Genomic DNA, 26,982 nt, shown 5'->3' with positions numbered 1-26,982 from the left:
TTGGTAATTTTTCTCTTTCATCACCTTAAATATATCATACCACTGCCTTCTTGCATTCTTGGTGCCTGTTGTGAAGTCAGCATTTAGTCTTATCTGGCTGCCCTTGTATGTGGTGAATCACTTTTCTCTTGCTGATTTCAGAATATTCTCCTCCTCTTTGGCCTTCTGCAGTCTGAGTAGTATGTGTCTTAAAGTGGTCTATTTGGATTTTTTCTGTTTGGAGTTCACTGGGCTTCTTGGATTTGCGTATTTATGTCTTTTATAAGGGTTGGGAAAATTTCAGCCAGTATTTCCTCAGATATTCTTCCTGGCACTTTTGCCTTCTCTTCTCCTTCTAGGACACCTGTGATGCATATGTTTGTGGGCTTCATGTTGTCAATCATTTCCCTGAGACCCTGCTCAATTTTTTCCATTTTTCCCCTCCATTTGTTCTTTTGTCTTTTCAAATTAGGTTGTCCTGCTTCTAGCTCGCTGATCCTTTCTTCTGTCTCTTCCAATCTGCTGTTGTGTATCTAGTTTATTTTTAATTTCATCTACAGTGTCTTATTTCCATAAGGTCTGTTATTTTTCTATGTATTCTTTCAAATTCCTATTTATGCTGACCTAATGTCTTAATATTCTTCATCTCTTTATGCATATTTTCCTTCATCTCCTTGAATTGATTGTTTGAACATCTTTGATTAGTTCCAAATTCTGTGTTTTCTTTGACTTTTTAAATTGTTCCTTTGACTGGACCATCTCTTCATGTTTCAGTGTACCTTATGATTTTTTTTTTTGCTGATATCTGATCATCTGATTATCTTGATGGGTCTATTCTGAAGGTTGGTTTCTCTCTCCCATCTAGGATTTAGTTGTTGCTTGGGTTTGTATTAGGGCCAGGTACCCATGCAGGGGGTGTAGACCAGCTCCAATGGACCTGGGATAGGGTCTGGAGAGGCTCTGAAAAGCCATGCTTTACACACACACACACACACACACACACACACACAAACACACACACACTTTCCACCATGCCCAGCAGATGACACTCATTGGAGCCCTGCTGTGTTTGACTGGGCAGGGCTGAAACTGTGGGCATCCTATTTTCTTACTTCTCAGTGTTGGGCTGTGTCTCCCTCTTTATTTAGGTCACAGGGCTCCCACAGCCAACCCAGTCTTCAGCTGTCCCCTAGGAAAGTTGGATTGAAGTGAATTTTTATCATTTAATGTATTTATTCTTCCTTCTCGAATCTCAGATCAGATGCCTGAGATTACTTTTCTTCCCAGAATATACCTTTTAGGAATTCCTAAAGGTTTCTTATTTTAAGTTTTCTCATTTTTTTTTGCAAATGTCTTAACTTCATCCTCAATATTTATCAACCTTTTTGAATAATAATTTATATACAATAAAATCTGTCCATTTAAAGTATACAATCTAAGCCTTGACAGTTGTATGTCCCATGTAGCCACCACCACTGGTAAGAAACAAAACGTTTCCATTATCCCCAAAAGCTTCCTTGTGTTCATCTGCACTCCATCCCTTCTGCTACCCCATCCTAGGAATGACTAATCTGTTTTTTTGTCACTATACATTAGTTTGCAATTTTTTATTAAGGGGATAATATTGTATATACTCTTTTTGAGATGCATTTTCTTCACACATTATAATGATCTTGAGTTTCATCTATCTTGTTTCATGTAAGTAGTTCATTCTTGTTTATTGCCAAATTTTGCTTATCCATTGACCTGTTGATAGACTTTGGTTTATTTCCAGTTTTGGGTTACTATGAATAAAACTGTTATGAATGCCACAGAAAAGTTTTTGTGTGAACACATAGTTTCATTTTCCCTGGGCAGATACCTATGAGTGAAATGGCTGGGTCAAACTGTAAGGGTATGTCTGATTTTTCAAGATTCTGCGAGTTTTCCAAAGCATTTCTATCATTTCAATTGTTAATTTAGCCGATCTAGTGGGTGTATCGTATACATCATTGTGGTTAATGCCTTTGGGGTTTTAGCTAATAAACAATTGTGATAATCTGGTACCTTCTTTTCTAGCCAGCTGCTTATTTTACTATTTCCCTCTGCTTCTTTGGGATACATCCCTGTCCTGCAGTAGCTCTAGGATATGGACCCATTCGCAGTGACTCATCTTCTGAATCAGTACTTTGTTGAGAAAGGAGATTATACTCACTCTCCTGCTGACCCACTTCTAACCCCTGGCCTTTCTTTTTTCACCTTCCTCAGCACCCCCTTTGCTAGGCTGATCCCCCCTGCTGTATCTCATGCTATGAACTCCAGCTAAGTCCTACACCGGACTTACTCCTCTGCTGCGTTTACTTATAGATCCACATTTGTGTTCCATAATGTTTTATTTCAAGAATTTTAAGGCAGTGATGATGACGATGATGATGATGGTAATCGTGCTCATAATAACAGCTAACATTGGAAAAGAATTCCTCTACTGCACCAGTTAAGAGAGGTTTTTCAGCTGGGCAGACCTGGGTTCAAATCCACAGTCCTCCATTTGGTTGCTTTGTAAACTTTGGTAATATCTTCATTCCATTGCCTTAGAGTTTCATTTATCTATTGCTGCAAACCATAGTGCCTTAAAACACCTTGTTTTTCCTCTCATGATTTTGTAGGTCAGGAATGCAGAAGGGTTTTGACTGGGCAGTTAGTCTCATCCATATGGCCTCAAGTGGGGCAGCTGTTGTTAGCAGATCCACTTCCAAGATGGCGCTTCACTTACCTGTGTAGGACCACCCAAAGTAGCTTGGGCTCTCACATAGCAGTCTTGGGGCAGCCAGACTTTTTATTTGGCTTCAAGCGTATCCCAGAGTAATTGCTCTGAGAGCGAGCCTTCCCAGTGAGCATTCCAAGAGGTCATGGCTGAAGTTGCAAGGCTTCTTATGACCTAGCTTCAGGAGCTGCAGAACTTCATTGTTGACCAGGGCCAGCCCAGATTCAAGGGACAGAGAGAAGGAATAGATACCCTCTTTCAAGGAGAAATGGCATGAGTGCACAGGGAGGGAAGGAATTGATGAAACTATCTTGGACTCAAGCCCCTAGACTTAGCTACTTGACCTGAAAATAGGGATATTATAATATCTCTCTCAGAGACCTGTTGTGAGTATTACATAGGATACGTATATGAAGGGCTTAACAGAGTAAATACTGAATAAATATTAGCCATATAGTTAAGAAGGATATTATATGCCTAGAAAGCGTATTTATGACATTTAAGAAAACTGTACTAACCTGTGACTTAGTTTTCTATCATTTGTTGTCTTTTCTTTTCTTATGGGTATTAAACAATCTCAAATATAGCCATGTTGCAAAATTTTGAAAAAATAAAGATTACATTTAATTCCACCATTACTGTTATTATTTGCAAAGGTGACAAAATTGCAGAGCTGTGATATATTCTGAATCAAGTTCGTTAAAGGTAAAGTTAATATGAAATATCAGGAACCAAAATAACACAATTACCAAAGATTACTGTGATCTCTATAGCAATAAAACAATGGAGAGAAAACAGTATAAGATCAGGAAATACAAGGAAAATGTATCGTGTGTAGAAGTTTGAGGAAAGGGGTAAAAAACAAAGTGGACCTCGGTTGTCACCTGGAGATGGCTCTCTTGATATTGAAGTCTCCACAATATGCCATGTCAATCCAGCAAGCATGAATCAGTGATAGGCAGAGACAGCATTATAACCCCACAGAGAATGCTGTATAAACCAGTTCAACTTTTCATTAGATTACAGTAAAAAAAACTGTAAACTCTCTTTTCATGGGACAGCCATGCATCCTTCTTTCCCTGTAGTACACATTGCCCAAGAAGCCACATGACAATCAGAATATACTGCTCACTGGGCTGTTTCTAATCATAGTGAAGTTTACTGACACTCTCTAGGTGTCAGGCATGATGCTAAGCACTTACATGAATCATCTCATATTATCTGCATAATGCTGAATTGGCTACATTATAATACCATAATAATTTTGCAGATTTTACAGCCTGAGGCTTATAACTTTTCCAAGGTCTCACAGCAAGTATGGGGCAGAGGTAGGACTTGAACTCTTGTTTGTCTAATTCCAAAGTCTGCACTCCTAAGCACTGAGTTCCCATGGAATGAGAATGAGGGGAATTAATTCAAATTCAAATTTGAATTTGATTCAAATGCTATCTCTATAATGAAGGTAGAAGGGTCAGATTTACTCCAAAACTCTGCCTCAGTGACTCCCACCCTTTTTTGTCATTCCTCTGATGACCAAAAGCCTCTTGCTCTTTCCTTTTGTGGAAACCTTCAGTTCAGTTCTTCGAGCCATTCTGTATCTTCAAGGTGACTTCACAAATACTGGTTCTGATGCATTGGTTTTATGAAATGCCTTTCCTTTTGGGGACACTCCCCACTGTCACTCTCCACAGTGAGATGTGTCCTCACTCTCAAGTGGAGAGATTCCAGGTATGCTCCCCAGCAGGAGCTTCGTTTTCAAGTAGAACCCACCTCAGCAGTAGTTCATACTTGGCTTTCTTCAGGCTGGATAATGACCAAAGCCAGGTGTTAACCAGCCCAAGCTGCAGATATGGGCAGGGAAAGGATTTCCTCTGCCTGGAGGTACAGTGGGTCAGAAATAAGGGAGATCAGATAGAAAGGTGAGTTAAGACTAAGTCTTTGAGTGGATATTTCTGGGGAAAAAAGCACTTCTTGGTCAGCAATACAATTAAGCAGCAGACTTAAAATATTGCAAATGTTACTTCTACATGTTATTACATAGAGTTTATTACCACTGTTGATTTTTTTTTCTTTGTTTTCATTTTTCCCAACAGGATGTGAAGGACTGAGAAAACTTGACTTGACAGTAAATTTCATTGGAGAGCTGAGCAGCATAAAAACCCTGCAGCACAATATTCATCTGAAGGAGCTCTTTCTCATGGGTAACCCATGTGCTGATTTTGAAGGCTATCGGCAGTTTGTGGTGGCAACTCTTCAGCAATTAAAAGTATGCTTATTTTAATGACATAAAAAGCCCAGGAAAATGAAAACCAGTGTTCTGGTTTGCTAATGCTGCCGTTATGCAGAATAGCAGAAATGGATTGGCTTTTATAAAGGGGGTTTATTTGGTTACAAAGTTACAGTCTTAAGGCCCTAACGTGTCCAAGGTAAGGCATCAACAATAGGGTACCTTCAATGAAGGATGGCCAATAGCATCCGGAAAACCCCAGTCAGCTGGGAAGGCACGTGGCTGGCATCTGCTTCGGAGTTCTGGTTTCAAAATGGTTTCTCCCAGGGCATTCCTCTCTAGGCATCTGCTTGCTCCTAGGTTGCATTCTCCAAAATGTCTCTGTAAGCTGCAGCTCCTCCAAACTCCTTCTGTTTGAGCTTTTACAGTGCTTAGGTAAACTAATCAAGAACCAGGCTGAATGGGTGGGGCCACACTTCCATGGAAACATTCTATCAAGAGGTCACACTCTAATCAAAGGTGTCACTCACAGTTGGGTGGGTCACATCTCCAGGGAAACAACCCAATCCCAATATCGCACAAAACTGGATTAAAAGATCATGACTTTTCCTTGGGGTCTTAATATGTCCAAACTGGTACAACCAGCAACCACAATAATTCCTCATTTCTTCGTGGCATTGTTAAGGAATGTGTCATTTCAGGAATGGAGTATTCTAGAGAGTTAAAATGAATTCTTTGACTTACTGAACCTTTAAAATTGTTTTATTAAATGTTCATAAAATAAATTGCATACTTTCCTCATTTCTTATTGAGAACACACAGAGCTTAATTTAAATATTTCTTGATGACTTCAAATCATCATTATGAAGAACATTCATTATTACTAACAAACCAAGGGCTTAGGGTTATTGAGATGGCTACAGCTATGAACCTTTGTTTTATTGTTGCTTTCTCTTAAGTCATTCTGTGTGTCAGTGGTTCTGAAACTATGGTGTAGCATCAGAATACTTGGAGGACTTTCTAATAGACAATTGCTGTGTACTACCCCAGAATTTCTGACTCAGTACTTTTGCTGTGTCCCGCCCCAGAGTTTCTCATTTGGTGACTCTGATGTGGCTTCTGAGAATTGAATTTCCAACAAGCTCCCAGGTGATGCCGATGGGGCTGGTCCCGGGACCTCCTTGGAGAACCACTATTCTGTGTGTCAGTCTCTCACAACATAATCCCCCCCAATCCATTATTTTTGGAACCTAGGAAAAATAGATGTTTTCTCAAGGACTCGTACACCTGAGCATATTAAAGCAGTAATGTGAATTTTCATGAAGTTCCAAGAGTTCTCAACCTGAATGTGGCTCTATGTATGATGGGCTTTGCGATAGGCATTTTCTTCATTTCCCAGAGGACATTTGTTTCTCTGGGTAGTTAGGATTGCTGACTGCTAGATTAATGGAACACATTTCCTCTACTATAAAATTACTTAGAATAAGAGAATGAGTGGCTCAGATCATTGAATCTAGAATGTGTATTTAGAATAAATGATAAATAGGAGCAAATATAACCCAGGTTGGTAACCATTGTACAATGACTTCCTAAAGAATGAATTGATGAGAACCAGAATATCATAGAAATGAATCCTGGAGTGTAACGTTGTGGGCCATTTCCCTGGAAGGGTTGAGGGGCCACGAAGGCCCTGCAGTTGGTCATCACAGCTGATCTCTGTCGGCGCTGCAGTGTTCTGGCTAGAAGTGTGTGAGAGCTGTCCTGTGGGCTCTCACATAGGAAATTAGATTCAGGGGTTATGCCAGGTGCTTTGCACATGGCGTTGCTGACCCCCACCTCTTTCAAGGAGATGATTAGGTGCAGTTCCAGTTGTGGAAACCAGGGCTCAGACAGGTGATGCTCCTTGTTTAGTAGACAAACCTGCTGAGTGGCACAAGTAGGCTCTGAATCTACATGCCTCAGACCCCAAAGCCTCCACTATTCACAGTGTCACCACACTCCCTGCTTCTCTCTGGGTTCATGTGTAGGCTTTGAATCAAGTCTTTCCTTCTGGAAAGACTGCTCAGAATAAGCTGCTAAAATAGGCAAGTGCCTCATTTTGAAAAATGGTGTCCATAAATGTGTGTACTAGTATTTAAAAATAAGTTGGGTAGCTTTAGAATTTTAATTACCGTTTCACTGAAATCTTATGATCTACTTGAAAGGAATTGTGTTAATAGAGTGGTTATTTTTTCGACAGCCACATAGAAAAGGTGTGAAGAGTAGCCTTTCCCAGTGTCTCAGCTACTCCAGGTAGTAAGCTGGCATCATAGTATAATGGAGAAAGGCTTTGCTTAGCAGACAGACCAGGATTTGACTCACGTCTGCACTAAGGAGTTGCATGCCTCATTTTCCTCATCTCTAATGGGATAATTCCCACTTTAAAGGAGTTCTGTGAGGCCTTCAATAATCTTAGTTTCTCTTTTCTTTGCTGCAAGCAAGCACAATTCATTATAAGCATGGACACTCTGCCTCTGTGATGTGAGACTCCTAAGTGAAGAAAAATGAAAAAAATACTAAAACACTCAACTTCAATCTTAATCTCAATTCATTGCACCTTCTCAACTCAGATGTGATTTTTAGCTTGAAGGAAATTTTGTCCAATCTTGGAGACTGCCTGGCAAAAGTATTCTAATAAAGTAAGACCCAGTAAGAAGTTTCCTAGGACAGTTAGTTGCTGGCAGACATGTGGCACAGTTCAAAATTTGCCATCGGTTTTCAGTATGAGCTTTTTTACCTTCCATATATAAGGAACCAGGGAGTTGTTAAACTCTTTTAGGATTAGTAGGTCTAAATCAAATCAATATTTGTTTAACCAAAATACAAGGAAGCATACTTTAAAAAATACTTAAATCCCTATCAGAGAGTATCATCTTGCTGCCCAGTATTCGCCAAAATCCAGGTGAAAGAAATGATCTTTATCCCAAAGCTTCTAAATTTGTTTAGGTCTTAAATCTAGATTAAACCAGGTTAATTTTTTTTTAAGGCTATTTGGATCAAAATTACTTATCACCTTAAAAAAATAAAATGTATTGAATTGAGTTATATCATTGTGGCATCGTCTGTCATTGAAGGATGCACAAAGAAATAGCCTTCTGAAACCTGTTGCTGGACCTGTTTCTGTGGAAACCATGCATGGCAGTTCTCAGAATCTCTTTTATGAAACGCAACTTCAGAAATGTATTTTAGAACAAAATATTAGGAGAAATCTAGAAACTAGTGTATATTTTAATTAAAGACAGTGAATAATCATGCAACTGGTCATGTTTGTTTTTTATTTTGCAGTGGCTGCTAGGAAGCTCAGAGCCAAATCTGCAGCCTATCTATAGAAGCCATCCATATGAGTCCATTTGATCAAAACATGTTTAAATTCTTTGTTTCCAAATTTACAAATTTAATTTTGATTTATAACTTAGCTGGTCCTGATAAACTTTTTTGTTTTATTTTACTCAATATTTGCATGTTTTTCCATTTATTTCAGTTTCTATTGGTGTTATAACAAATTCCACAAACTTAATGGCTTAAAACAATGCAAATTTATTATCTTACAATTCTGGAGGGCAGAAGTCCAAAATAGGTTTCACTGGACCAAAATGAAGGTGTCAGCAGAGAGTCCATTTCCTTGCCTTGTCAGCTTCTTGAGGCCATCTGCGTTTCTTGACTCATGGCCGTTTCTTCCATCTTCAAAGCCAGCAGCCTGGCATCTTCCAATGCCTTCCCTTTTTCCCTTCTAAGGACCCTGGTGGTTACACACGGCCCATTCCATGAATTCAGGATACTCTCTGCAACTTAGCATACTAAATTTAGTCATATCTGCAAATTCCCTTTTGCCATGAAAAGTGACGTTGTCACAGGTTCCAGGGATTAGGACGTGGGCATCATGGGAAGCTATTGTTCTGCTCACCACAGCTTTCCACCTCTTTTTGTAGAATGAGGTTGGGTAAATAAATAGGTAATCTTTAAACTGGTAGCTTTGAAACTTCAGGTATTAAGTTGGTGTTTTTATTTTAATTTTTCAATTAGGAATGTTGCTATAAAAATATCAAGTCTAAACAGTGACCATAATAATTAATGGTACGCTCTGTGTGTCATGTCAGGGGTGCAACCTGGGCTCACTTGGATCAGAGCTCAGTTTTGTGTGATATACAAGGCTTCTTTTTTATAGATACCATTTGGAAAGTGCCCTTGATCTATGTGGGGGCAATGATTTGACTTGCAGCATTGAAATTTTTGAAATAGCGGTTATAAGTTGTCTAGAGCTTGTCATTATCGGTTTTGATATTATGCCTACTTATTATCATTATTATTGGTAAAGATACTTTGTATACTGTGTTAATTGTATGAAATAAACATTGATTTGGATCAGTGTTTCTGATATTTCCCATTAATTACTTTGATTTTAATTTCCTATCACCATGGTACATTATTTCTGAGTTTAAAATATTCCAATCAAAATCAACGTGGAGCTTATTTGAATTGCAGTGTTTGAATAATTGTACTATGTTGGTTGTTTTCATTTAAGTGGTTGGATGGTAAAGAAATAGAGCGTTCAGAGAGAATTCAGGCACTGCAGAACTACCCAGTAATTGAACAACAAATCAGAGAGCAGGAAAAAGCTTACTGCTTCAGACGAGCCAAAGACAAAGAAGAGGCTGAGAGGAAACTTCAAGAAAAGCATGAAAATGAAGACAAGAGGAAGAGAAGTAACCCAGGCTTTGATGGACGTTGGTACACAGACATCAATGCTACTCTGTATGTAAATATTAGAGTTTACTTTCTAGTTAACTTTTGTTAAGAGCAGCAAACTATGTTTTCTTACCAAGGTGTTCACAATGTCTCTTATATTTCAGAAGGTTACTCTGAAGAATAAAATATGATGTGAATTTTGCAAAAGGAATATGAATAGCACACGTTTTGTGGCAACTCTGTGAGGCTTTCTTCTTTTTGGAAAAAAAATGCCTTTCCAAACTAGCAAATTTTAATTTGTACCTGAAATCATCCTCAGATAAATTGCTATAAAATATCTGCAGGGAAGATGAATTAGGAGGTGTACCATGATTTATAAAGTAGGAATATTTCAGAAAAGTTAAATGCAAATCACATTATTATAAATTGGATAATTTTGATTGCATCAGAGAAACATTCTATTTTGTGAATTACATAATGGATGTATTTTTAATGTGATTAACAACTCTCTAATTAGTGTTTTTTATAAATCTGAATTTTTATGCTCCTTTATTTTATGAATTGCAATTATAGACAGTTGATTTGATTCCATACAGTGAATGCTTTAAATATTTTGCTAAAAGAATCTCTTTAAATTGAGAAAGTAATAATTATAAAATATTTCAGATATACATAAATGTTTTAAAAAAAGAAGTTAAATAGGCAGCTCAGTTTCCACTACTCACAGTTAATAAATGTCAACAGTTTGCATGTTTGCTTTGGATCTTCTTAAAATGAGACATAACATATTATTGATGGGGTAGAAGCCTCTATGAATTTTTCTCCATTCTCATTACTCCCTTTATCCCCAGTGGTGTCCACTATCCTGACTTTACTACGTATTTGGTATATATTGATTCCATCCTTTTTTTTAATACCTTTACTCCAAAATCATGCCTCTTTTTAATGCAATTTTATTGAGATATATTCACATACCATACAATCATCCAAAATGTACAATCAGTTGTTCACAGTATCATCACATAGTTGTGCATTCATCACCACAGTCAATTTTTTGAATGTTTTTATTACTCCAAAAAATAATAAGAATAAAAATTAAAAGAAAAGTAAAAAAGAACACCCCAAACATTTCCATGCTCCTTTTTCCCCCCCTATTATTCATTTACTTTTTGTCCCCCTTTTTCTACTCATCTGTCCAAACACTGGATAAAGGGAATGTGAGCCATAAGGTTTTCACAGTCACACAGTCACACTGTATAGGCTATATAGTTGTACGATCATCTTCAAGAATCAAGGATACTCGATTGAGTTCAACAGTTTCAGATATTTCCTTCTAGCTATTCTAGTACACTACAAGCTAAAAAGGGATAGCTATATAATGCATAAGAATAACCTCTTGACTCCATTTGAGATCTCTTAGCCACTGAAACTTTATTTTGTTTAATTTCTCTTCCACCTTTTGGGCAGGAAGTCTTTTTTCAGTCCCATGATGCCAGGTCCAGGCTCATCCCTGAGACTCATGTCCCATGTTGCCAAGGAGATTTATACCCCTGGGTGTCATGTCCCATGTAGCAGGGAGGGCAGTGAGTTTACCAGCCAAGTGGGCTTAGAGACAGACAGGCCACATGTGAGCAACAAAAGAGGTTCTCTGGGGTGACTCCTGGGCACTATTGTAGGTAGGCTTAGTCTCTCTTTTGCTGTAACAGATTCATAAGGGCAAACCCCAAGATCAAAGACGGTCTTTTGCAATGGTAGTCCCCAGTGTTGGCGAGCATATCAGGAATTCCCCTGGTGGGGAAGTTTAATTTTGCCATTAAACATACTTTTTATTCTTTGCCCAGCTTACTCTAGGATGTTTTGAGGTTTCATGCTAACCTGTACAGACCACCAGATCTCACCCCCTATTCAAGGTTCCATGTAATTATGGTATTTGAATAAACTGACCATACAAGTTAAATTATATAGCTTGCTACAGAAAGTATAGATTTTGCACCAAGTAAACATCTCTTCCTTTGGTCTCACACAGAAGTTGAGGTTTTTAAACAAAATCAATATCATCCTTTTACCTTTAGTCTGGTTTACCCTAGTTCTAATCAAGCCCATTTTGTTCATTATCTCTAATTGAAGTCTGATTTCTTTTTCAGCTTAACATTTGCTGTATGGGGTAATGGTAACATTCATAGCTGCCAAACTCTGGCTCTTAGTCTCAGGGGTCACACAGATACCTGCAGTTACAGGGACTGACCAGCTTAACATCTTAGAATTTAGAGAGAACCAAATCATGCCTCTTTAAACAAGGATATTTTTTGTGTTTTTTAACATGAATGACATCTTTCTGCAGACTTGCTTTTCATTCAGTATTACATTTTTGAGATTTATGCACATGAATACATGTTGAACTAGTTCAATCATTTTACCTATGGAGTATAATTCCACTGGATGAATGAACCACTATTTATTCCAGAGATTTTCAAAATATGTAATAGCTTGTGATTCATTGCCTCTAACTGACAAGATAGGCAATAGCATTATAGGCTGTACAGCCCTATGAGTGGGGGCCCCTGAAGATCAGCCCTTGGTTGGCTGAACCTATTTGGATGGCTAATTAGGTGGATTTTCCTTTCAGTTTTTTCAAACAGTATTGCGCGTCTCCTTGTACAGGTATGAATATTTCTCCAATGTGTGCATCTCCTTGTGCCTTTGCTACATCATAAATGAGGAATATCTTTTCAACTCTATATGTATTCCCAAACTATTTTCTAAAGTGTTCTTTTAATCTATACTAATTTAACAACAATATATGAGAATTCTCCACCTCTGCCAATACTAGAAAATATGATACTTTAAAATATTGACCAATAATTTTGGGTGTTAAATAGCACCTCATTTTAAAATTTAATTTCTGTAATTATTAGTGAGTTTCACTATTTTAAATATCTTCTAATATGTGTAATGGATATTCAGATTTCCTCTATTTATGGCCTTTGCCTATTTTCAATAAGTTGAATATTTTTTTCTTATTGATTGATAGTTCTTTTCTATTCTAGGTACAAGTTCTTTGGTGGCTATGTGCTTTGCAAACATCTTCTATCAACCCGAGACTCAGCATTAGTTTTAATAAGGGCTTCCATTTTATAGAAATAAAAAATATTAATGTAATTAAACTTATTCTTGTACTTTACCATCTTGTTTATGAAATTCTTCATGTCCCCAGTGTCACAAACTTACTTTCTTATGTTTTATTCTGTATGTTTAATAGGATTGCATTTATATTTAGGTTTCTATCAGGAATTAATTTTGTATTTGGTGTAGGGTAGGGCACTAACGGTTTTCCATTTGGGTAGCAAATTTTCTTGGCACCACTTATTAAGGTGCTGTATTTCTGCCAGTGAACTGTAACACCACCTCCTCCACAGACGCTCTACCCAGGTATTCATGGGTCAGTTTCTGAGCTCCCTTGATTGGTCTATGGGAGCACCTCACATGGTTATAATTTCTATAGATTTATAGTGAATCTTGATACTTGGTAGGAGATACTACTGTTTTTCAAAGTTGTCTTAGCTATTTTTGGTTCTTTACTCTTCATGAGAATTTTAGAATCAGTGTATCCAGTTCCTAAAAATCCTGAGTGGAGTTTTGATTGAAATTGCATTTAACTTATTTGTTAATTAGGGGGAAATTTTACATCTTCACAGCATTGTTTCTTTCCCTGCTGAACTTTGGAATAGCTCATTCTATTTATTTAGACCTTCGTCTGAGTCCTTCAGTAAGGTTTTGTAATTTTCCCCTTAAAGGTCTTAAACCATCTTTTATTAGATTTATTTCTAAGTATCTTGTAGAATGGGATTTTAAAAATAGACTTGTAATTGGTTCTTGCTGCTGTATAAAGAGACAAATGATTTCTGTATTGTATTAAGCAATTTTGCTGACTTTTAAAAAAAGATGTAATAGTCTATAGATTCTCCTGTGTTTTCTGTGCAGTAAAACACATTGCAAACAGCAGCTTTAAAATTTTTTTCCAATCCTTATGTCTTACCGTATTTTCTTTACTGTGCCTGGTGAGAGGCAAACTAGCCGGAATAACAGACATCTATGTCTTCTTCCTGGCATTAGAAGAAATGTTTCCAATTCCAATAAAATGCATTTTATTAAATGCTTTTTCTGCATCTATTGCGATAATCATGTTTTTCTGCTCATGTTGCATCTCGTTAAAAGATTTTCTAATATTAAACTGTTCTAGTTTGCTAATGCTTCCAGAATGCAAAACACCAGAAATGGATTGCAATTTATAAAGGGGGTTTATTTGTTTACAAAGTTACAGTCTTAAGGCCATAAAGTGTCCAAGGTAGCACATCAACAATCGGGTCCCTTCACTGGAGGATGGCCAATGATGTCCAGAAAACCTCTGTTAGCTGGGAAGGCACATGGCTGGCATCTGCTCCAAAGTTCTGGTTTCAAAATGGCTTTCTCCTAGGATGTTCCTTTCTTGGCTGCAGTTCCTCAAAAATGTCACTCTTAGTTGCACTTGGGATATTTGTCTTCTCTCAGCTTTTCTGGAGCAAGAGTCTGCTTTCAACAGCCATCTTCAAACTGTCTCTCATCTGTAGCTCCTGTGCTTTCTTCAAAGTGTCCCTCTTGGCTGTAGCAGCTTGCTCCTTCTGTCTGAACTTATATAGTGCTCACAGTAATTTAATTCAGACCCACCCTGAATGGGCGGGCCAACACCTCCATGGAAATTATCCACTCAGAGTCATCACCCACAGTTGAGTGGGGCACATCTCCATGGAAACACTCAAAGAATTGCAATCTAATTAACATTGATAGGTCTGCCCACACAAGATTACATCAAAGATAATGGCATTTGGGGAGACATAATACATTCAAGCTGACACATTCCACCCCCTGGACCCCAAAATGACATTATCTTTCCATATACAAAATACATTCATCCCACAACAATATCACAGAAACTTAAATCATTTCAGTAACAATAGTTAAGTACAAGATCCCTTCAAAATCAATTATAGGCGTGGTCAGTCCTAAGGCATAATTCTCCTTTAGCTGTGGATCTGTAAACTTAGAACAAGTTATGTGCCTCCAATATACAAAGGAGGGACATTCATAGGATAAACATTCCCATTTCCATAAGGAGAAACAGTAAGGAAAACAGGGTTAACAGGACCAAAACAGTCCTAAAACCCGCAGGACAAACTCCATTGGATTTCAAAGTCTGAGAGTCATTTAGAGAACGATGTTTTATCCTTGGGGCTTGAGAGAGCGGGAGTCTAACCCTTCCTAAGGGCCTTTGCATCAGCCCTTTCTTCTCCAAATGCTTGGGTGAATGCTCCAACATATCCACACTTTGGGGAGACCATCTCAGCTCCACCCTCCTCAAACATCGGGGCAGCACCCAGATTCCCTTCCATCTCTGGGGCACATGCTCAACCCCTTCAGAACAGTGGTGCGGCAGCCAGGATCTCCCCAATTCCCTGGGAATGTGCTCCACCCTCTCTGGGACCTGGGGTGGCAAAACTCTTCCAGAGCATCGAGGCAGAATGCCCACCCTCGACCTCCGGGGCAAACTCACCCTTTCCATGCATGTGGGCCACTCTGCTCTCCCAGCCCAAGGCCTCTTGACTCCAGATCTCAGCCTCCATGGCTCTGTCTTTGAAGAAATTTTTCCTTCAGTTTGTTCCTTGTCTGTCTCCTCCAGTCCAGACCAGCAATGGCTCTGTCTATAAAGATCTTGCAAAAATTCTGTTGGCTTCACATGAAGGACACAGGGGTCAAAGCCATCAGACAATAGGACTTTCCACAAATTCTTTCTGCTTAACTCCTTTTCCAATCTTGGCTTGTACTGAAATGGCAGCTGGGTTCCATGTTTGGTTACATCCTCACGTTGGGCTGTAGCTTCTGGGATTCAACCCCCTGGAAGCCCATAATTTTCCAAGCCATCAGCAAGAGTCTGCTTTCAATGGCCATCGTCAAACTGTCCCTCATCTGCAGCTCCTGTGCTTTCTTCAAGGTGTCCCTCTTGGCTGTAGCTCCTCTTCAAAATGTCCACTCATAGCTGCACTGAGTTCCTTCTGTTTGTCAGCTCATTTATATGGCTCCACTGATAAAGGCCCACCCTGAATGGGTGGGGCCATGCCTCAATGGAAATATCTCATCAGAGTTATCACCTACAGTTGGATGGGGCGCATTTCCATGCAAACAACCTAATCCAAACGTTCCAACTTAATCTCCACTAATATGTCTGCCCCACAAGATTGCATCAAAGAATATGGCTTTCTCTGGGGGACATAATACATTCAAACTGGGGCATAAACCATCCTTGAATTTCTAGAATAAACCCAGCTTGGCCATGATGCATACTTTTAATGCACTATTTCAGTCAATTTGCTAATATTTTATTTATAATATTTGTACCTATGCTCATAAATGAATTTGTGCTACAGTATTTTTTCTCGTATTTTTTCCTTGGTGTTTGTTTTGAGGTTATAATAGGCATGTAAAATGGGTTAGGGATAATTTCCTATTCTCAGTTTATAAGAGTTTACAAAAGTTTAAAATTATCTGTTCCTTGCATTTTAGGAGAGATTTATAGTTGGGTTTCTTGCAGGTGTCTGCTTGCTTCCCCTATAGAACTGGCTATGAAGTAATTGACTTGGTCTTCAGCTATCACCCCTGTCCCCCGATTTAGCCTACATGAAAGAAACCCAGACATTCCAGAGGAGAGTCATTGACATAGTGACTCACTGATCTAGCTGGGGAGAAATGGAGGGACTTCTCTTTCAGAACATCACTGGGGGAGGGGAGGCTGTAAGAAGGGGGAAATGGCATCTTCACTCTTGACTAGGTAGAGCCTGCTTCCATCTAGGAGAATGAAGATGGGAGGTGCTTGGAGCAGCCTAGAGCAGAAGAGGCAGGAAAGAGGGCATTAGTGGAATCAGCTTAGACTTCAGGCATTTGCCATGGCAAGGATTTGTGACCATTCCTTGGGGCCAAATACATATGGGAGGAGGAGTGGGGTTTGGGCTTTCTGGAAGGGACACTGCCCATGAGAGTGACAGCAATAAGAGACTGCGAGGTGGATTGTCAGTGGCAGAAGCTGAGGGGGTATCACAAGAGGACCAGCCAAACATTGACCACGCCGACAGGGAACTCTGTAGTGTCTCCAGGAACACACACATATGCTCACAGGAGAAAGCCAGTATCCGGGCATCTGCCCCAAACAGGATACCAACAGTCCCATTACAAAAGCATCAGTTACATAAGAGATGGGGCCTCCTTCCCCCATCCATCCTCCAGGCCCAAAATGCTGCAGGAAGGGGGAAGCTGAAAAGGCCCAGAAAGGCAGAGTCGGGGGTGGGGGGAGGAGTAGATGCGCAGCAAGGGCTAGACGCCAGATGGTGTCCTCCTGCGAGGCACCACCTGATCCTGTGTAGGGACAGGGAACAGAGTTTGCGGAGGGAGAGGAAGGGCTTTGATTTGGATGGAAGATTGAAGTTTTATTTAAACTGGACTAGCCTGTTTAAATACCTGGAAGTGAGTCTTAGCTGAGATGAGACATGCTTGAAGTGGCCCAAGCCTGTGGGTGGGGAAGAGAGCTTGGAGAGCAGATTCGAAGGTAGTGGTTGAAGAACAGTTTTTTGTTGTTGTTGAGGCCCTAATGACCTTGGTTTCTGTCATCACCTGGCTACATACATTTATATGTGTGTTGCCTTTGGAGACTTATTATTTTAACTGATATCTCTGATCTTTTTTCTTAAGTGTGGTTACTTTTCATGTTTTCATTATCTATTTTTTTTAGACTGCAAAAGGTTAAAAGGTTAAAGAGAACCAATTAGTCACTTCAGCCAAAAGAAAAAGTCTTTTAAATGAGAATGGAACCAATTTTTTCAGTGGCAATTAGCTTGAATATTGTGGAATAAATAGATCCCCTTAATAGATTGTTTTTCAATACCATAAAGAACTATAGCTTATTAAAATACCTAATTTAATTTATAACATGTAAAGATCTAAGCAGAATTTTATTCTTTGTTCTGTTTATGCTTTTAAAACTTGATTTTCTGGTATTTGGGGTCTATCCTGTCATAAAACATCTTATTTGAAGGTCACTAAAGTGGAGCTTTTGTGTCTGCTCATTTCAACGATAACAACAACAAAGCCTAACATTTATTGAGTACTTATGGTGTGCCATACTTTGTACTAAAGGCTTCATGTGGACTTTTCATTTACTGTCATTTCCTAATAGAAGGTATATTCTAGCTAGAGATGAGAGATGGGGGACAGAGGCTATACCCAATGTTTATTGTTTGAATATTGTCATTTTCTCTCCACCAGAATAGAATCTCCCAAAGGTGCGTCCCGGGTTTTATCTCTGGTACCTGGCATGCAGAAGATGCTCAATAAATATTTCTTGAATCTGTACTGAACAAATGTTGAAGATCTCATGTCTCATATAGAGACACCATTTAATTCTCCCATAGTCTACGTAACATGAATGGAGAAGGAATAGAACAGTGTTACTATAAAGCTACAGGATCTGGAGTCACAGAGTAGGCAGAAGCCATACTGTAGAAGGTCTCATATGACCCACTAGAGCATTTTAGAGATTGAGAATCATTAGAGAACCCAAAAATAATATGATCCAATTTGCCTTTTAGGCAGTTCCTCTGAGAGGAGGGTGGAGGTGGATTTGAGGGGTATGGGACTGGAGGCAAAGGTCTGTGGTCCCTCTACTTATCTGGTCTTCAGAACCATCTGCAAACTATGACAGAATGTAGATTCCCAGGCCCCATCCCAGATCTACTGAACAGGATTTCTGATCAGAGCCTAGGAATCTGGACATTTTTAAAGCTCCCCAGTGATGCAGATCAACTAGTTTTATGATCCCTTGAGTCTGATGACTTTAGTTTTCCTAACTGTAGGTGATGTAGGCCTGCCACAATGCACTGACAGTAATTTCCTCCAACTTGGTTGGGTAGGCTTTCTTTGAGAAGCATTTTGTCATTCAAATGGGAAACAGTAACATAAGGAAAGTATATATGCTATTTAAGGGGGAGCATTAAGGAGGAAGCTTATGCATCCATTATTAGTCTTATCTGCTTTGTGTATATTTGTTCTTCCCCAGCCTGTCTTCATTAGAGAGCAAAGACCACCTCCAGGCACCAGAAACTCAAGAAGTGGAACACAACATAAAGAAATTAGATGAAAGTGAAGATGACGACCTGGCATTCTGGAATAAGCCTTCTTTGTTTACTCCTGAATCTAGACTGGAAACTCTTAGACATATGGAAAAACAACGGAAAGACCAGGAAAAATTAAGGTATTCCATTTTTTTTTCCTATCACTGAAATAACAACACTCTCCTATGGAATATATTTTCTTGATCACACATTATTTTACCCATTGTCTGTGTTACATCTTTGTTAGCCATCATTTGTAGACTGCTTTTTCTAAGTACAGCTTTTTATTGAATTGTGTCTGCTAATATTCATTCACAACAAACCACCTTCTTTAGAGCATTATGAGTCAGGTGTGGTTTTGTTTGTTTGTTTTTATGTTATTAGCTTTTTAACTATTTAAAATATATCTAGTGATAGTATAGTCCAGATCAGAGATACTAGTTACTGTAGTAAAAGAGAAAGGCCACTTCACAGGACGAATGAGCTCCTCTGCTTCTTTTCCTTTCTTTTACAAGATGAATAATTAGAAATTCTTTCATTAGGCATTATGTTTTCCTAATTCAACTCTCTTGTTCGTTTAGTAGTATGCTTTCAATTTTGAATTATTTAGATATATTATTTGGTTATTTGTTAGATGCTGAGATGCTTAAGCTGTTATTTCCAGAGTAGCTTTTTCATAGATAGGCTCTATGTCATTCTAATTCATGTCACTGCTTAAGTCTAGTGTGTAAAGTGTGTCACTTATGGGAAGATTTATCATTCATGAGCTCTGGAACGTGATCCGTTAGCTCTAAAATGCAGGAACCTTCATGGCAGTGACAAGCATGAACACATCTCTCCCTATGATCATCTACTAAAAGCAAGAAACTAAAAGAGCAGAAGAACTATTAGAAATTTCTGCTGACTTTGTAAAATTTTCTTCATTAATTAGATCATGAGACACAAAAACTAATCATTAAATTTTACATAAAACATGTGCTTTAAAACTCAGGTGATTTGTACACTTAGAGGCCACAGTGCTTTGGGAAGAGCATTGGAATTGCCTCAGCAGTAGTGGAATTGTGTCTTGACTATCTGTCTCATGTTGGCAAGCAGTAACTTCTCTTCGTCTGTTAAACAGGGTTGCAGACCTGTCTTACCTGCCCTGCTGTATTGTTAAGGAAATAAGATGAGCGAATACATTTTAAAGTGCTTTACAGATTCCAAAGCCCTTTTGAAATGGAAATTCTATATGTTTATGTAACATATACTATAGTTTCTAACATATACATACACACATATATAGATACACATACATACTATACATATACATATACAATATACAGATACATATAAATATATGTATACATATACATCTATATAACATGTAATATAGATTGGGTTGAGCCTGAAATCAGTGGACACAGGTTCTACTGGATGGCTGTCAGAGTCACTCTGCTCAATGTGCTCAGGTCCCAGAAATGTTGGCATCTCAGATGATGTTGTCACTTTCATTAGCTGGGAGAAAACATGAGCAAGAGTGATCATTGACTCCTGTCTACTTCTGCTCCTGCCTACACTTCAGGGTGGAGCATGGTAATTCTGGTGCTTCTTAATTGTTCTGGATCATGGAGAATAGTGCAGTTCATTGAAATGTTAATGTAATGGGACCTGGGGGCCCATTTTTGAGATGCAGAAGTATGTGGATAACTTTTTTAAAAAATAAAATTAACAGACACAAAATCTGTATTAAAAGAACAATAGAAATCCAAAGCAAAGAATTGCCTTTAATTCCATCATCTAAAGAAATTTGTCCATCTTATCTTCTAGATTTTGTCATTATATACCTATTTAATTTTAAGATATTTTCAGTAGTGTTTTAAATAGACCTTATTTTCCACATTTTTATTTCACATTATTCCACGAGTCTTTTATTCTTCGCTCCATTTCTTTTATAACTATCCCCCGCCCCTTAAGATAATAAGTGTTAACAGAGTTGGGTCTATCCCATCAGGTCTTTACCCTCTACAGTTGTGTACATCATCTCTACATATGTAGGATTGGGGGTCTCTTTTTAATCCAAAAAAATAACGACTTATATTTTATGTATTTGTTTTCACTATATACATCATCAGTGCTTTTCTAGGTCAGTAGGTAAAAAGCAAAAACAGTTTTTAAGAACTGAAAAAGATTTCATAGTATGAACATACCACAATTCCTGCAATCATTTCTCCATTGATGAAAATTCACAATGGTTCTAGGTTTTTACCTACTACAAATGATGCCATGATAAACATCCTTTTACATAGATCCTCTGTGCTGGTGATTTTATTTCTATAGACTAGATTCTACTTGATATTTTTTAAAATATAATTTTATCTAAAGAGAAGCTGTATACACAAAGTACAATGGAGAATTGGCAGTTATCTGGGTAAATCATGCATAAAATAGACTCATTTAAATATTCATGGCTATTTCATGAAAAGGAGGCCCCCCCTCCATTTGAATTATCTGGCAAATTGTCTTGGTCACAGTTTTACTTTACAATTATAGATAGAGCTTCACAGCAATCTGGCTTGTCAATTCCCAGCACAGAATTAAAGTAATGGACTTTGTGACAGTAAGTTGCTGATGTATTCATAAATGTCTGATTAATTTTTCTTAAACTGTTCCACAAAAAATATATTAATTGCTTTTATGTTCTCTTTGCTCACTTTTTCCCACCCCTCATCATTCCTTGTTCCCATCCACCCCAAACTTAAGTGAAGAAAAGAAGAAAGTGAAATCACCCAGGACTTTGATCACTGAAGATGGAAAAGTCCTGAATGTAAATGAGCCCAAGTAAGTAAGGCCAAATAGAGACCTAGAGAAGTAAAATCAGTGGTGTTGGGTATTTTAATGGTTCCTATTACAGGTTCACTTTGCAAAGAATTTGTCTCTATTAACAAGTTTGACTCTAAAAATAATCATTTTGTGCTTATTTAAAAGCAAAAATCAATTATATTTTTACATTGTGTTTCATTTTCTTGGTATCCAGAAAATGCCCTCAGTATATGGGAATCTTAGTTTCTTATGCATTCCATACAACTTTGGAATAATGCAAAACCAGTGCATTATTGATGTATTTATTAATTTTTAAAACTCTACCATGAACAAGTTGAGAATATTGGTATATGTCCTATACATCTACTGTCTGCTCTGGGACCCAGCTATAAAGCATTTGAGAGCTAAGGAAATAAACTGATAGGAATACCTCAATTAAGTTAATGAGAGAGGAAAAATATTCAAACTGGAAATCCTTAAGTGGTGTAACATCTGATCTATCTCTATCTTAAAAAGCCTCTTGTAGCCAAAATATGGACCAAAAAGCCTATGGACTAATCTTATTGTATTCATTTCATTACTCAAAACCTAATCATTCCATTTGTTATGTGATTACCATGATATAGGCACTGTCCTGACTCATTTCCGTGCGTCATTCATCTCATCTTCACAACAATCTCGTGGGGTGGGCAGGATTTCCAGTTTATAGCTATAAAACCTGAGCCTGAGAGTGGTGGAGTGACTTGCCTGAGGTCACATTGCTAATAGGTGGTGGACACATGGCTGTCTAACTAACCCACACTAACTCAATCTTGTCATTTTCAGAGTGGAGTTTGTAATCACTCATCCATACACACACACACAGTCACAGTCATAGTCATACACTCACATGCCCTCACACACAGCTTCATGTGGTAGACCTGAATGCAGCACAGGAACTATGCAAGGTGCTGGGGATACAGGTATGAAAACGACAGGTTTCTACCCTCATGGGGCTGACAATCCAAGGGAAAGACCATCTCTCTTCAGCCTTTGACATGGGTTAAGGGAGGTTCTCAGAGCTCCATGTACCCTGATAAGACCATCATTCCAGAACACTCACCGGTTAACCTGCCCTAAATGAATTCCACATAGGGGACCAAGAGAAGGAATGATTATCCACCACTGCCCCCTCCTGCCACCTACTCCCATCATGCCATGGTCACTCCTCCTCACCCTCTCAGGTCATGGATCTTCATCCAGAATTGCATTCTCACGTGGCTCCATACACCTCCTTATGAACTCAATGTCTCACTTCTCCCTGGATCTGCAGACCTTCCACGGTGTCCTCTGAAGCTTATGCTTTGTCAGTAAAACCTGTATCCACAATGTCTTCTCTTTTATCTTCTTTCTCTAACTGAAACTTAAGTATGCTGCTTCTACTGCCTGGTTTATTCTTCCTCACCACCTATACCAGAGGGAAAGTTATGTCTTAAAGCTGCTTTCAGGCTGTTTTTCTCCCCTTTCCCTAAAAATTCTCAGCTCTGTCAAAGCACAGTCCATCAGGATATACTACCCCCTGCTTCTTATTGCAGTTACCTACGTCCTCCTGATCTACCGTCAGCCCTCTGCCCCTCTCAGTTCGTTGGAAATTTTAGTACCCAGACTGGTGTCTTCTCTCTGCCTCTTCTCCCATTGTCATTCTAGGTGACCTTATAATGCTTGTAGACAACCCATCAAAAACCCTGGACTCTCAGTTCTTCAACTGCCTGACTTCTAAACATCTTGTTCTTTACCCAACCTCAGCCACACAATTTCACTTTCATTCCTGGATTTGCCGCCACCTGTAACAATTCCACTTCCAGAATTTTTCCCTTCAGTTTCTCACTTTTACTTTCCAGGTAACTCCCTCCACACCAACAATCACATCTACTATTTTTCTTATTGTCCCTTACCTCCTTATATTTTACATTGTAGCACCCTGCTTTGGTTTTATGTTTCATCACAGAGATTAGTCTTTGGTATTCATAGTCAACTTTCTTGTCCTTTTTTCCTTCCATCATAATCGCCTCACAAAACTCCAACCCTATTTAAATCTAACACTACCCCTGCTCCTGGGCTTGCTCTCAGGCATTGCCCAAAGGAAACATTCAACTTTATTTGCTGGTCTTACTGTAGGTTTATAGACACAGATCTCAGAGGGACTTCTTGGGAATCTTAGAATATTTTCTTGGGCAGTTCATTCTCCCAGTCTCCTGTGGGATGCTTTCACAACTTTACCTCCCTCCTTACCTTCCTCATCACCTTACACTTCCCCATTCTTAACTGAGAACCTCATTTCTTATTTCACAGAAAAAAAGAAACAATCAGAAGTTTACTGTCCTCCCAGGGCCAACTTACCATCTTACTTGTACCATGTCCTCTATTCCTTCCTGCTACTAGGACTAAACTTCCCATTTGAAGGCAGTCTCTGCTGGTACCCTAATCCCATCCCCTCTTTCTATCAAGGACTTTGCTGCAATTACCCCTTCTTTTCTGTATCCATTCTCCCCACTCTGCTGGCTTAGTCTCATCTGTGTACAAATATACTAGAATATCTTCCATCTTGAAACATTTTTAAAAACCTCCCTTGACCCAGTTTCCCTTCCAGCTAATGCTCTATTTCTCTGCCCCCCGTTTAATATCCAAAATTCTCATGGATTATCCATACTCAGCCTCCAGTTCCTCACTTCACAGCTACTTCTGTGGTTTCCATCATCCTGAATCTTCTTTAATCATATCATTTTTATATTCAGTGTTTAAATCTCAGTCCCTGTCCTACTTGACCTTTTAGCAGTTTGGGGCCAAACTGATCATCTCCTTCCTTCTTCCCTTTCCTTCTCATTTTCCTTCTACCTTACTAGCTGCTCTTCTTCTTATGCTTTGCTGGATCGTATTTTCCTTGTCTCTTAAATACTCTGGAGCAAGTTCCTCATTTATGTTTTCTTTCTACACTTACTCTTTGGGGATTCCACCAAATCCTATTACTGTAGACACTATTTTACATTGCTTACAACTAGACCCAGCTTCTTCCCTGAGCTCAAGACTTGTGTATTCACTTAGCTATTTGATATCAGACATCACTGTGTGGATATAAAATAGTTATCTTAAACTGATCAGGCCTAAAACCCAAATCTTAATTTCCATCCCCACTACCACTGTCTGCCATAACTTGTTTGTTCCCCAGGGTTTCCATCTCAGGAATGAGCATCCACCCAGTAGTTAAGACCAAAAAGTGTAGTTTTATCTTTGATTCTTCTCTCTCTGATTTTATCAGCAAGCCCTGTCAGCTCTTCCTTCAGTATTACCAAGTATCCAACCACTTCTCATTAACTTCATCACCACCATCTTAGTACAAACCGACTTACCTCTTGCCTGGACAATGCAGTAGCATGTTAAATGGCTTCATCTCTTGACCTCCTAAAATCCCTTTTACTCAGATGAGTAAAGAAAAAGGAAGTGAGTAAAGAGCCTGCACTCCCCTCTTTTAAGGAAAATTCCTGAAAAGCACTATACAACACTTTCACTCACAGAACTAAATCACAAGACCTCACCTAGCTGCAAGGGAGGCTGGGAAACATGAAATTTGTTCTGTGTAGCCCTATGGCCAGCCAAAAAGAGGGGTTCTAGTAGACTGAATAAAGGAGGAACAGATAATGAGGAATGAATAGCAATCTCTGCCATAGAAAACTATTCTGAAATTATATTTCATGGGATAGATGAAGGGAGAGTTCAAATTGGCTGGAGGGAGAATTGGAAACAGTGAATATAAAAGATCCTGAGATGAGATAAGGAAGGCATGGTACCTTTGAGAAGCTGTAAGAAGTACTGCATAGCTGGATTGCTAAGAGCAATGAGAGTGACTGTCACAAGTGGACATACAGCTGACAGCCAGCTGGATAGCTAACTTTACATTTCCCTAAGCCATTTAGCTTAATTTCTTTAATATTACTTGATTGTATATTTTACGGAACAATATCTTAAGTGAACATGCTCAAAATAAAATTGACCAAATAATTCAGACTAGTATATTGACAGTAAGGGAGGTCAGCTTCTGGGTACAGTTTAAAAGACTCAGGGCTTTGCAAGCCCACCCATCCAGGTGTATCCTCTCTTTCCCAGCTTTTTCAGCTGTATCCTCCTCTCTGAGACCCTGCTTCTTCATCTGCAAAATGGAGGTAATAGAAGACATGCAGTATCTCAGCCTTTTCCAGGGCGATGGAAAGATAGGTTAACAATGAAAGGAGAAGAAAAAGGATGGCAAAGGAAAAGAAGGAAGTCAGGGCTGTTTAAAATATAAACAATAGAATGCTGGATAAGGGGCAGCATATGTAATATGTAGTTCTCCATAAGTAAGTCCAGTGATTTAGCTTGCTTCTAGCAAACTCAAATGAAATAGAAAACTTTTAACCAGCAGATGTCTCTTTCTCTGCACCAATGTTAATATTTTGTCTGTAATTTACTGTAAGATTGTCACATTTAAACAATGTTGTAAAGATAACTGGTTTATCAATATTTTGTAGGTTTCTATTGTAATTTCAAAATTAGTATAGGCATTTTATTGTCCGTCTACCAAAATTCGTTTGTCTTTGGAGAGTATTATAAAATTATTACCAGATTTACTGTTGTTTGTGTGATGGGGTTATCTACTCAGTATTGCTAAATAAATTGTCTTTTTTTTTTTCTCCGAATGTATCATTGCTTAGACTTGACTTCTCTTTGAAAGATGATGAAAAACATAACCAGCTTACCTTGGACCTTGCTGTCTACAGGTAATGATATTTTATTATGCATTTTTAATGGCATTTTTCTTTTCATTTTCATTAGCAATCTTTTGAGTTCTGATACATTTTGAAATGGGATGTGATTTGTCATATAGTTAATGAAGATGATCATTTTTTTTACGGCAGAGAACTTATAGTCATTTTAAAAAGCAAAAGGAAAGTAAATGAATCCACAATTCCATGGCTGTGAACTACAGAATATCTGTTTCTAAGGCAGAGTTTAAATAATTCCCAGGACTTCACTCTTCTTGAATTCTAATACCACAAACTACCCTCTCTGCTTATATTGCTACCACTTTGCTTTTGTACTCCTTTTTGAATTTTCTAAAACATTTTCATATAATAATAAGCATTAGGTGGTGACTCCCTCCTCCCTTCACAGTCCCATCTTGGAGACCCTGATAAACCCAGTGGCCTCTTTGTCACCAGAGGACACTTTTCCCCTGCAGTGCTCTCACCTCGCAAGTGACAAAGGTGTCCCCGCTTGCCCCTCATCTCCACCTCCAGACAAGT

At 38.6% G+C, this 26,982-nt stretch overlaps 1 protein-coding gene across 4 annotated transcripts in view; it reads left to right on the top strand.

Moving 5' to 3' along the window:
* Positions 1-26,982, top strand: part of LRRC6 (leucine rich repeat containing 6) — a 121,706-nt gene that overhangs the window by 44,878 nt on the left and 49,846 nt on the right. For all 4 annotated transcript variants that reach the window (XM_037803477.1, XM_037803479.1, XM_037803480.1 and 1 more), the window contains exons 4-8: positions 4,816-4,988; positions 9,511-9,740; positions 18,811-19,005; positions 21,608-21,685; positions 26,392-26,457. In XM_037803477.1, coding sequence (XP_037659405.1) covers positions 4,816-4,988; positions 9,511-9,740; positions 18,811-19,005; positions 21,608-21,685; positions 26,392-26,457 — 742 coding nt within the window. The remainder of the gene's footprint in view (positions 1-4,815; positions 4,989-9,510; positions 9,741-18,810; positions 19,006-21,607; positions 21,686-26,391; positions 26,458-26,982) is intronic.

Source organism: Choloepus didactylus, chromosome 14 (assembly GCF_015220235.1).
Source record: "Choloepus didactylus isolate mChoDid1 chromosome 14, mChoDid1.pri, whole genome shotgun sequence".
Taxonomy (NCBI): Eukaryota; Metazoa; Chordata; class Mammalia; order Pilosa; family Megalonychidae; genus Choloepus; species Choloepus didactylus.
The sequence above is the reverse complement of the archived record's forward strand: the minus strand, read 5'-3'. Positions and strand labels throughout refer to the sequence as shown.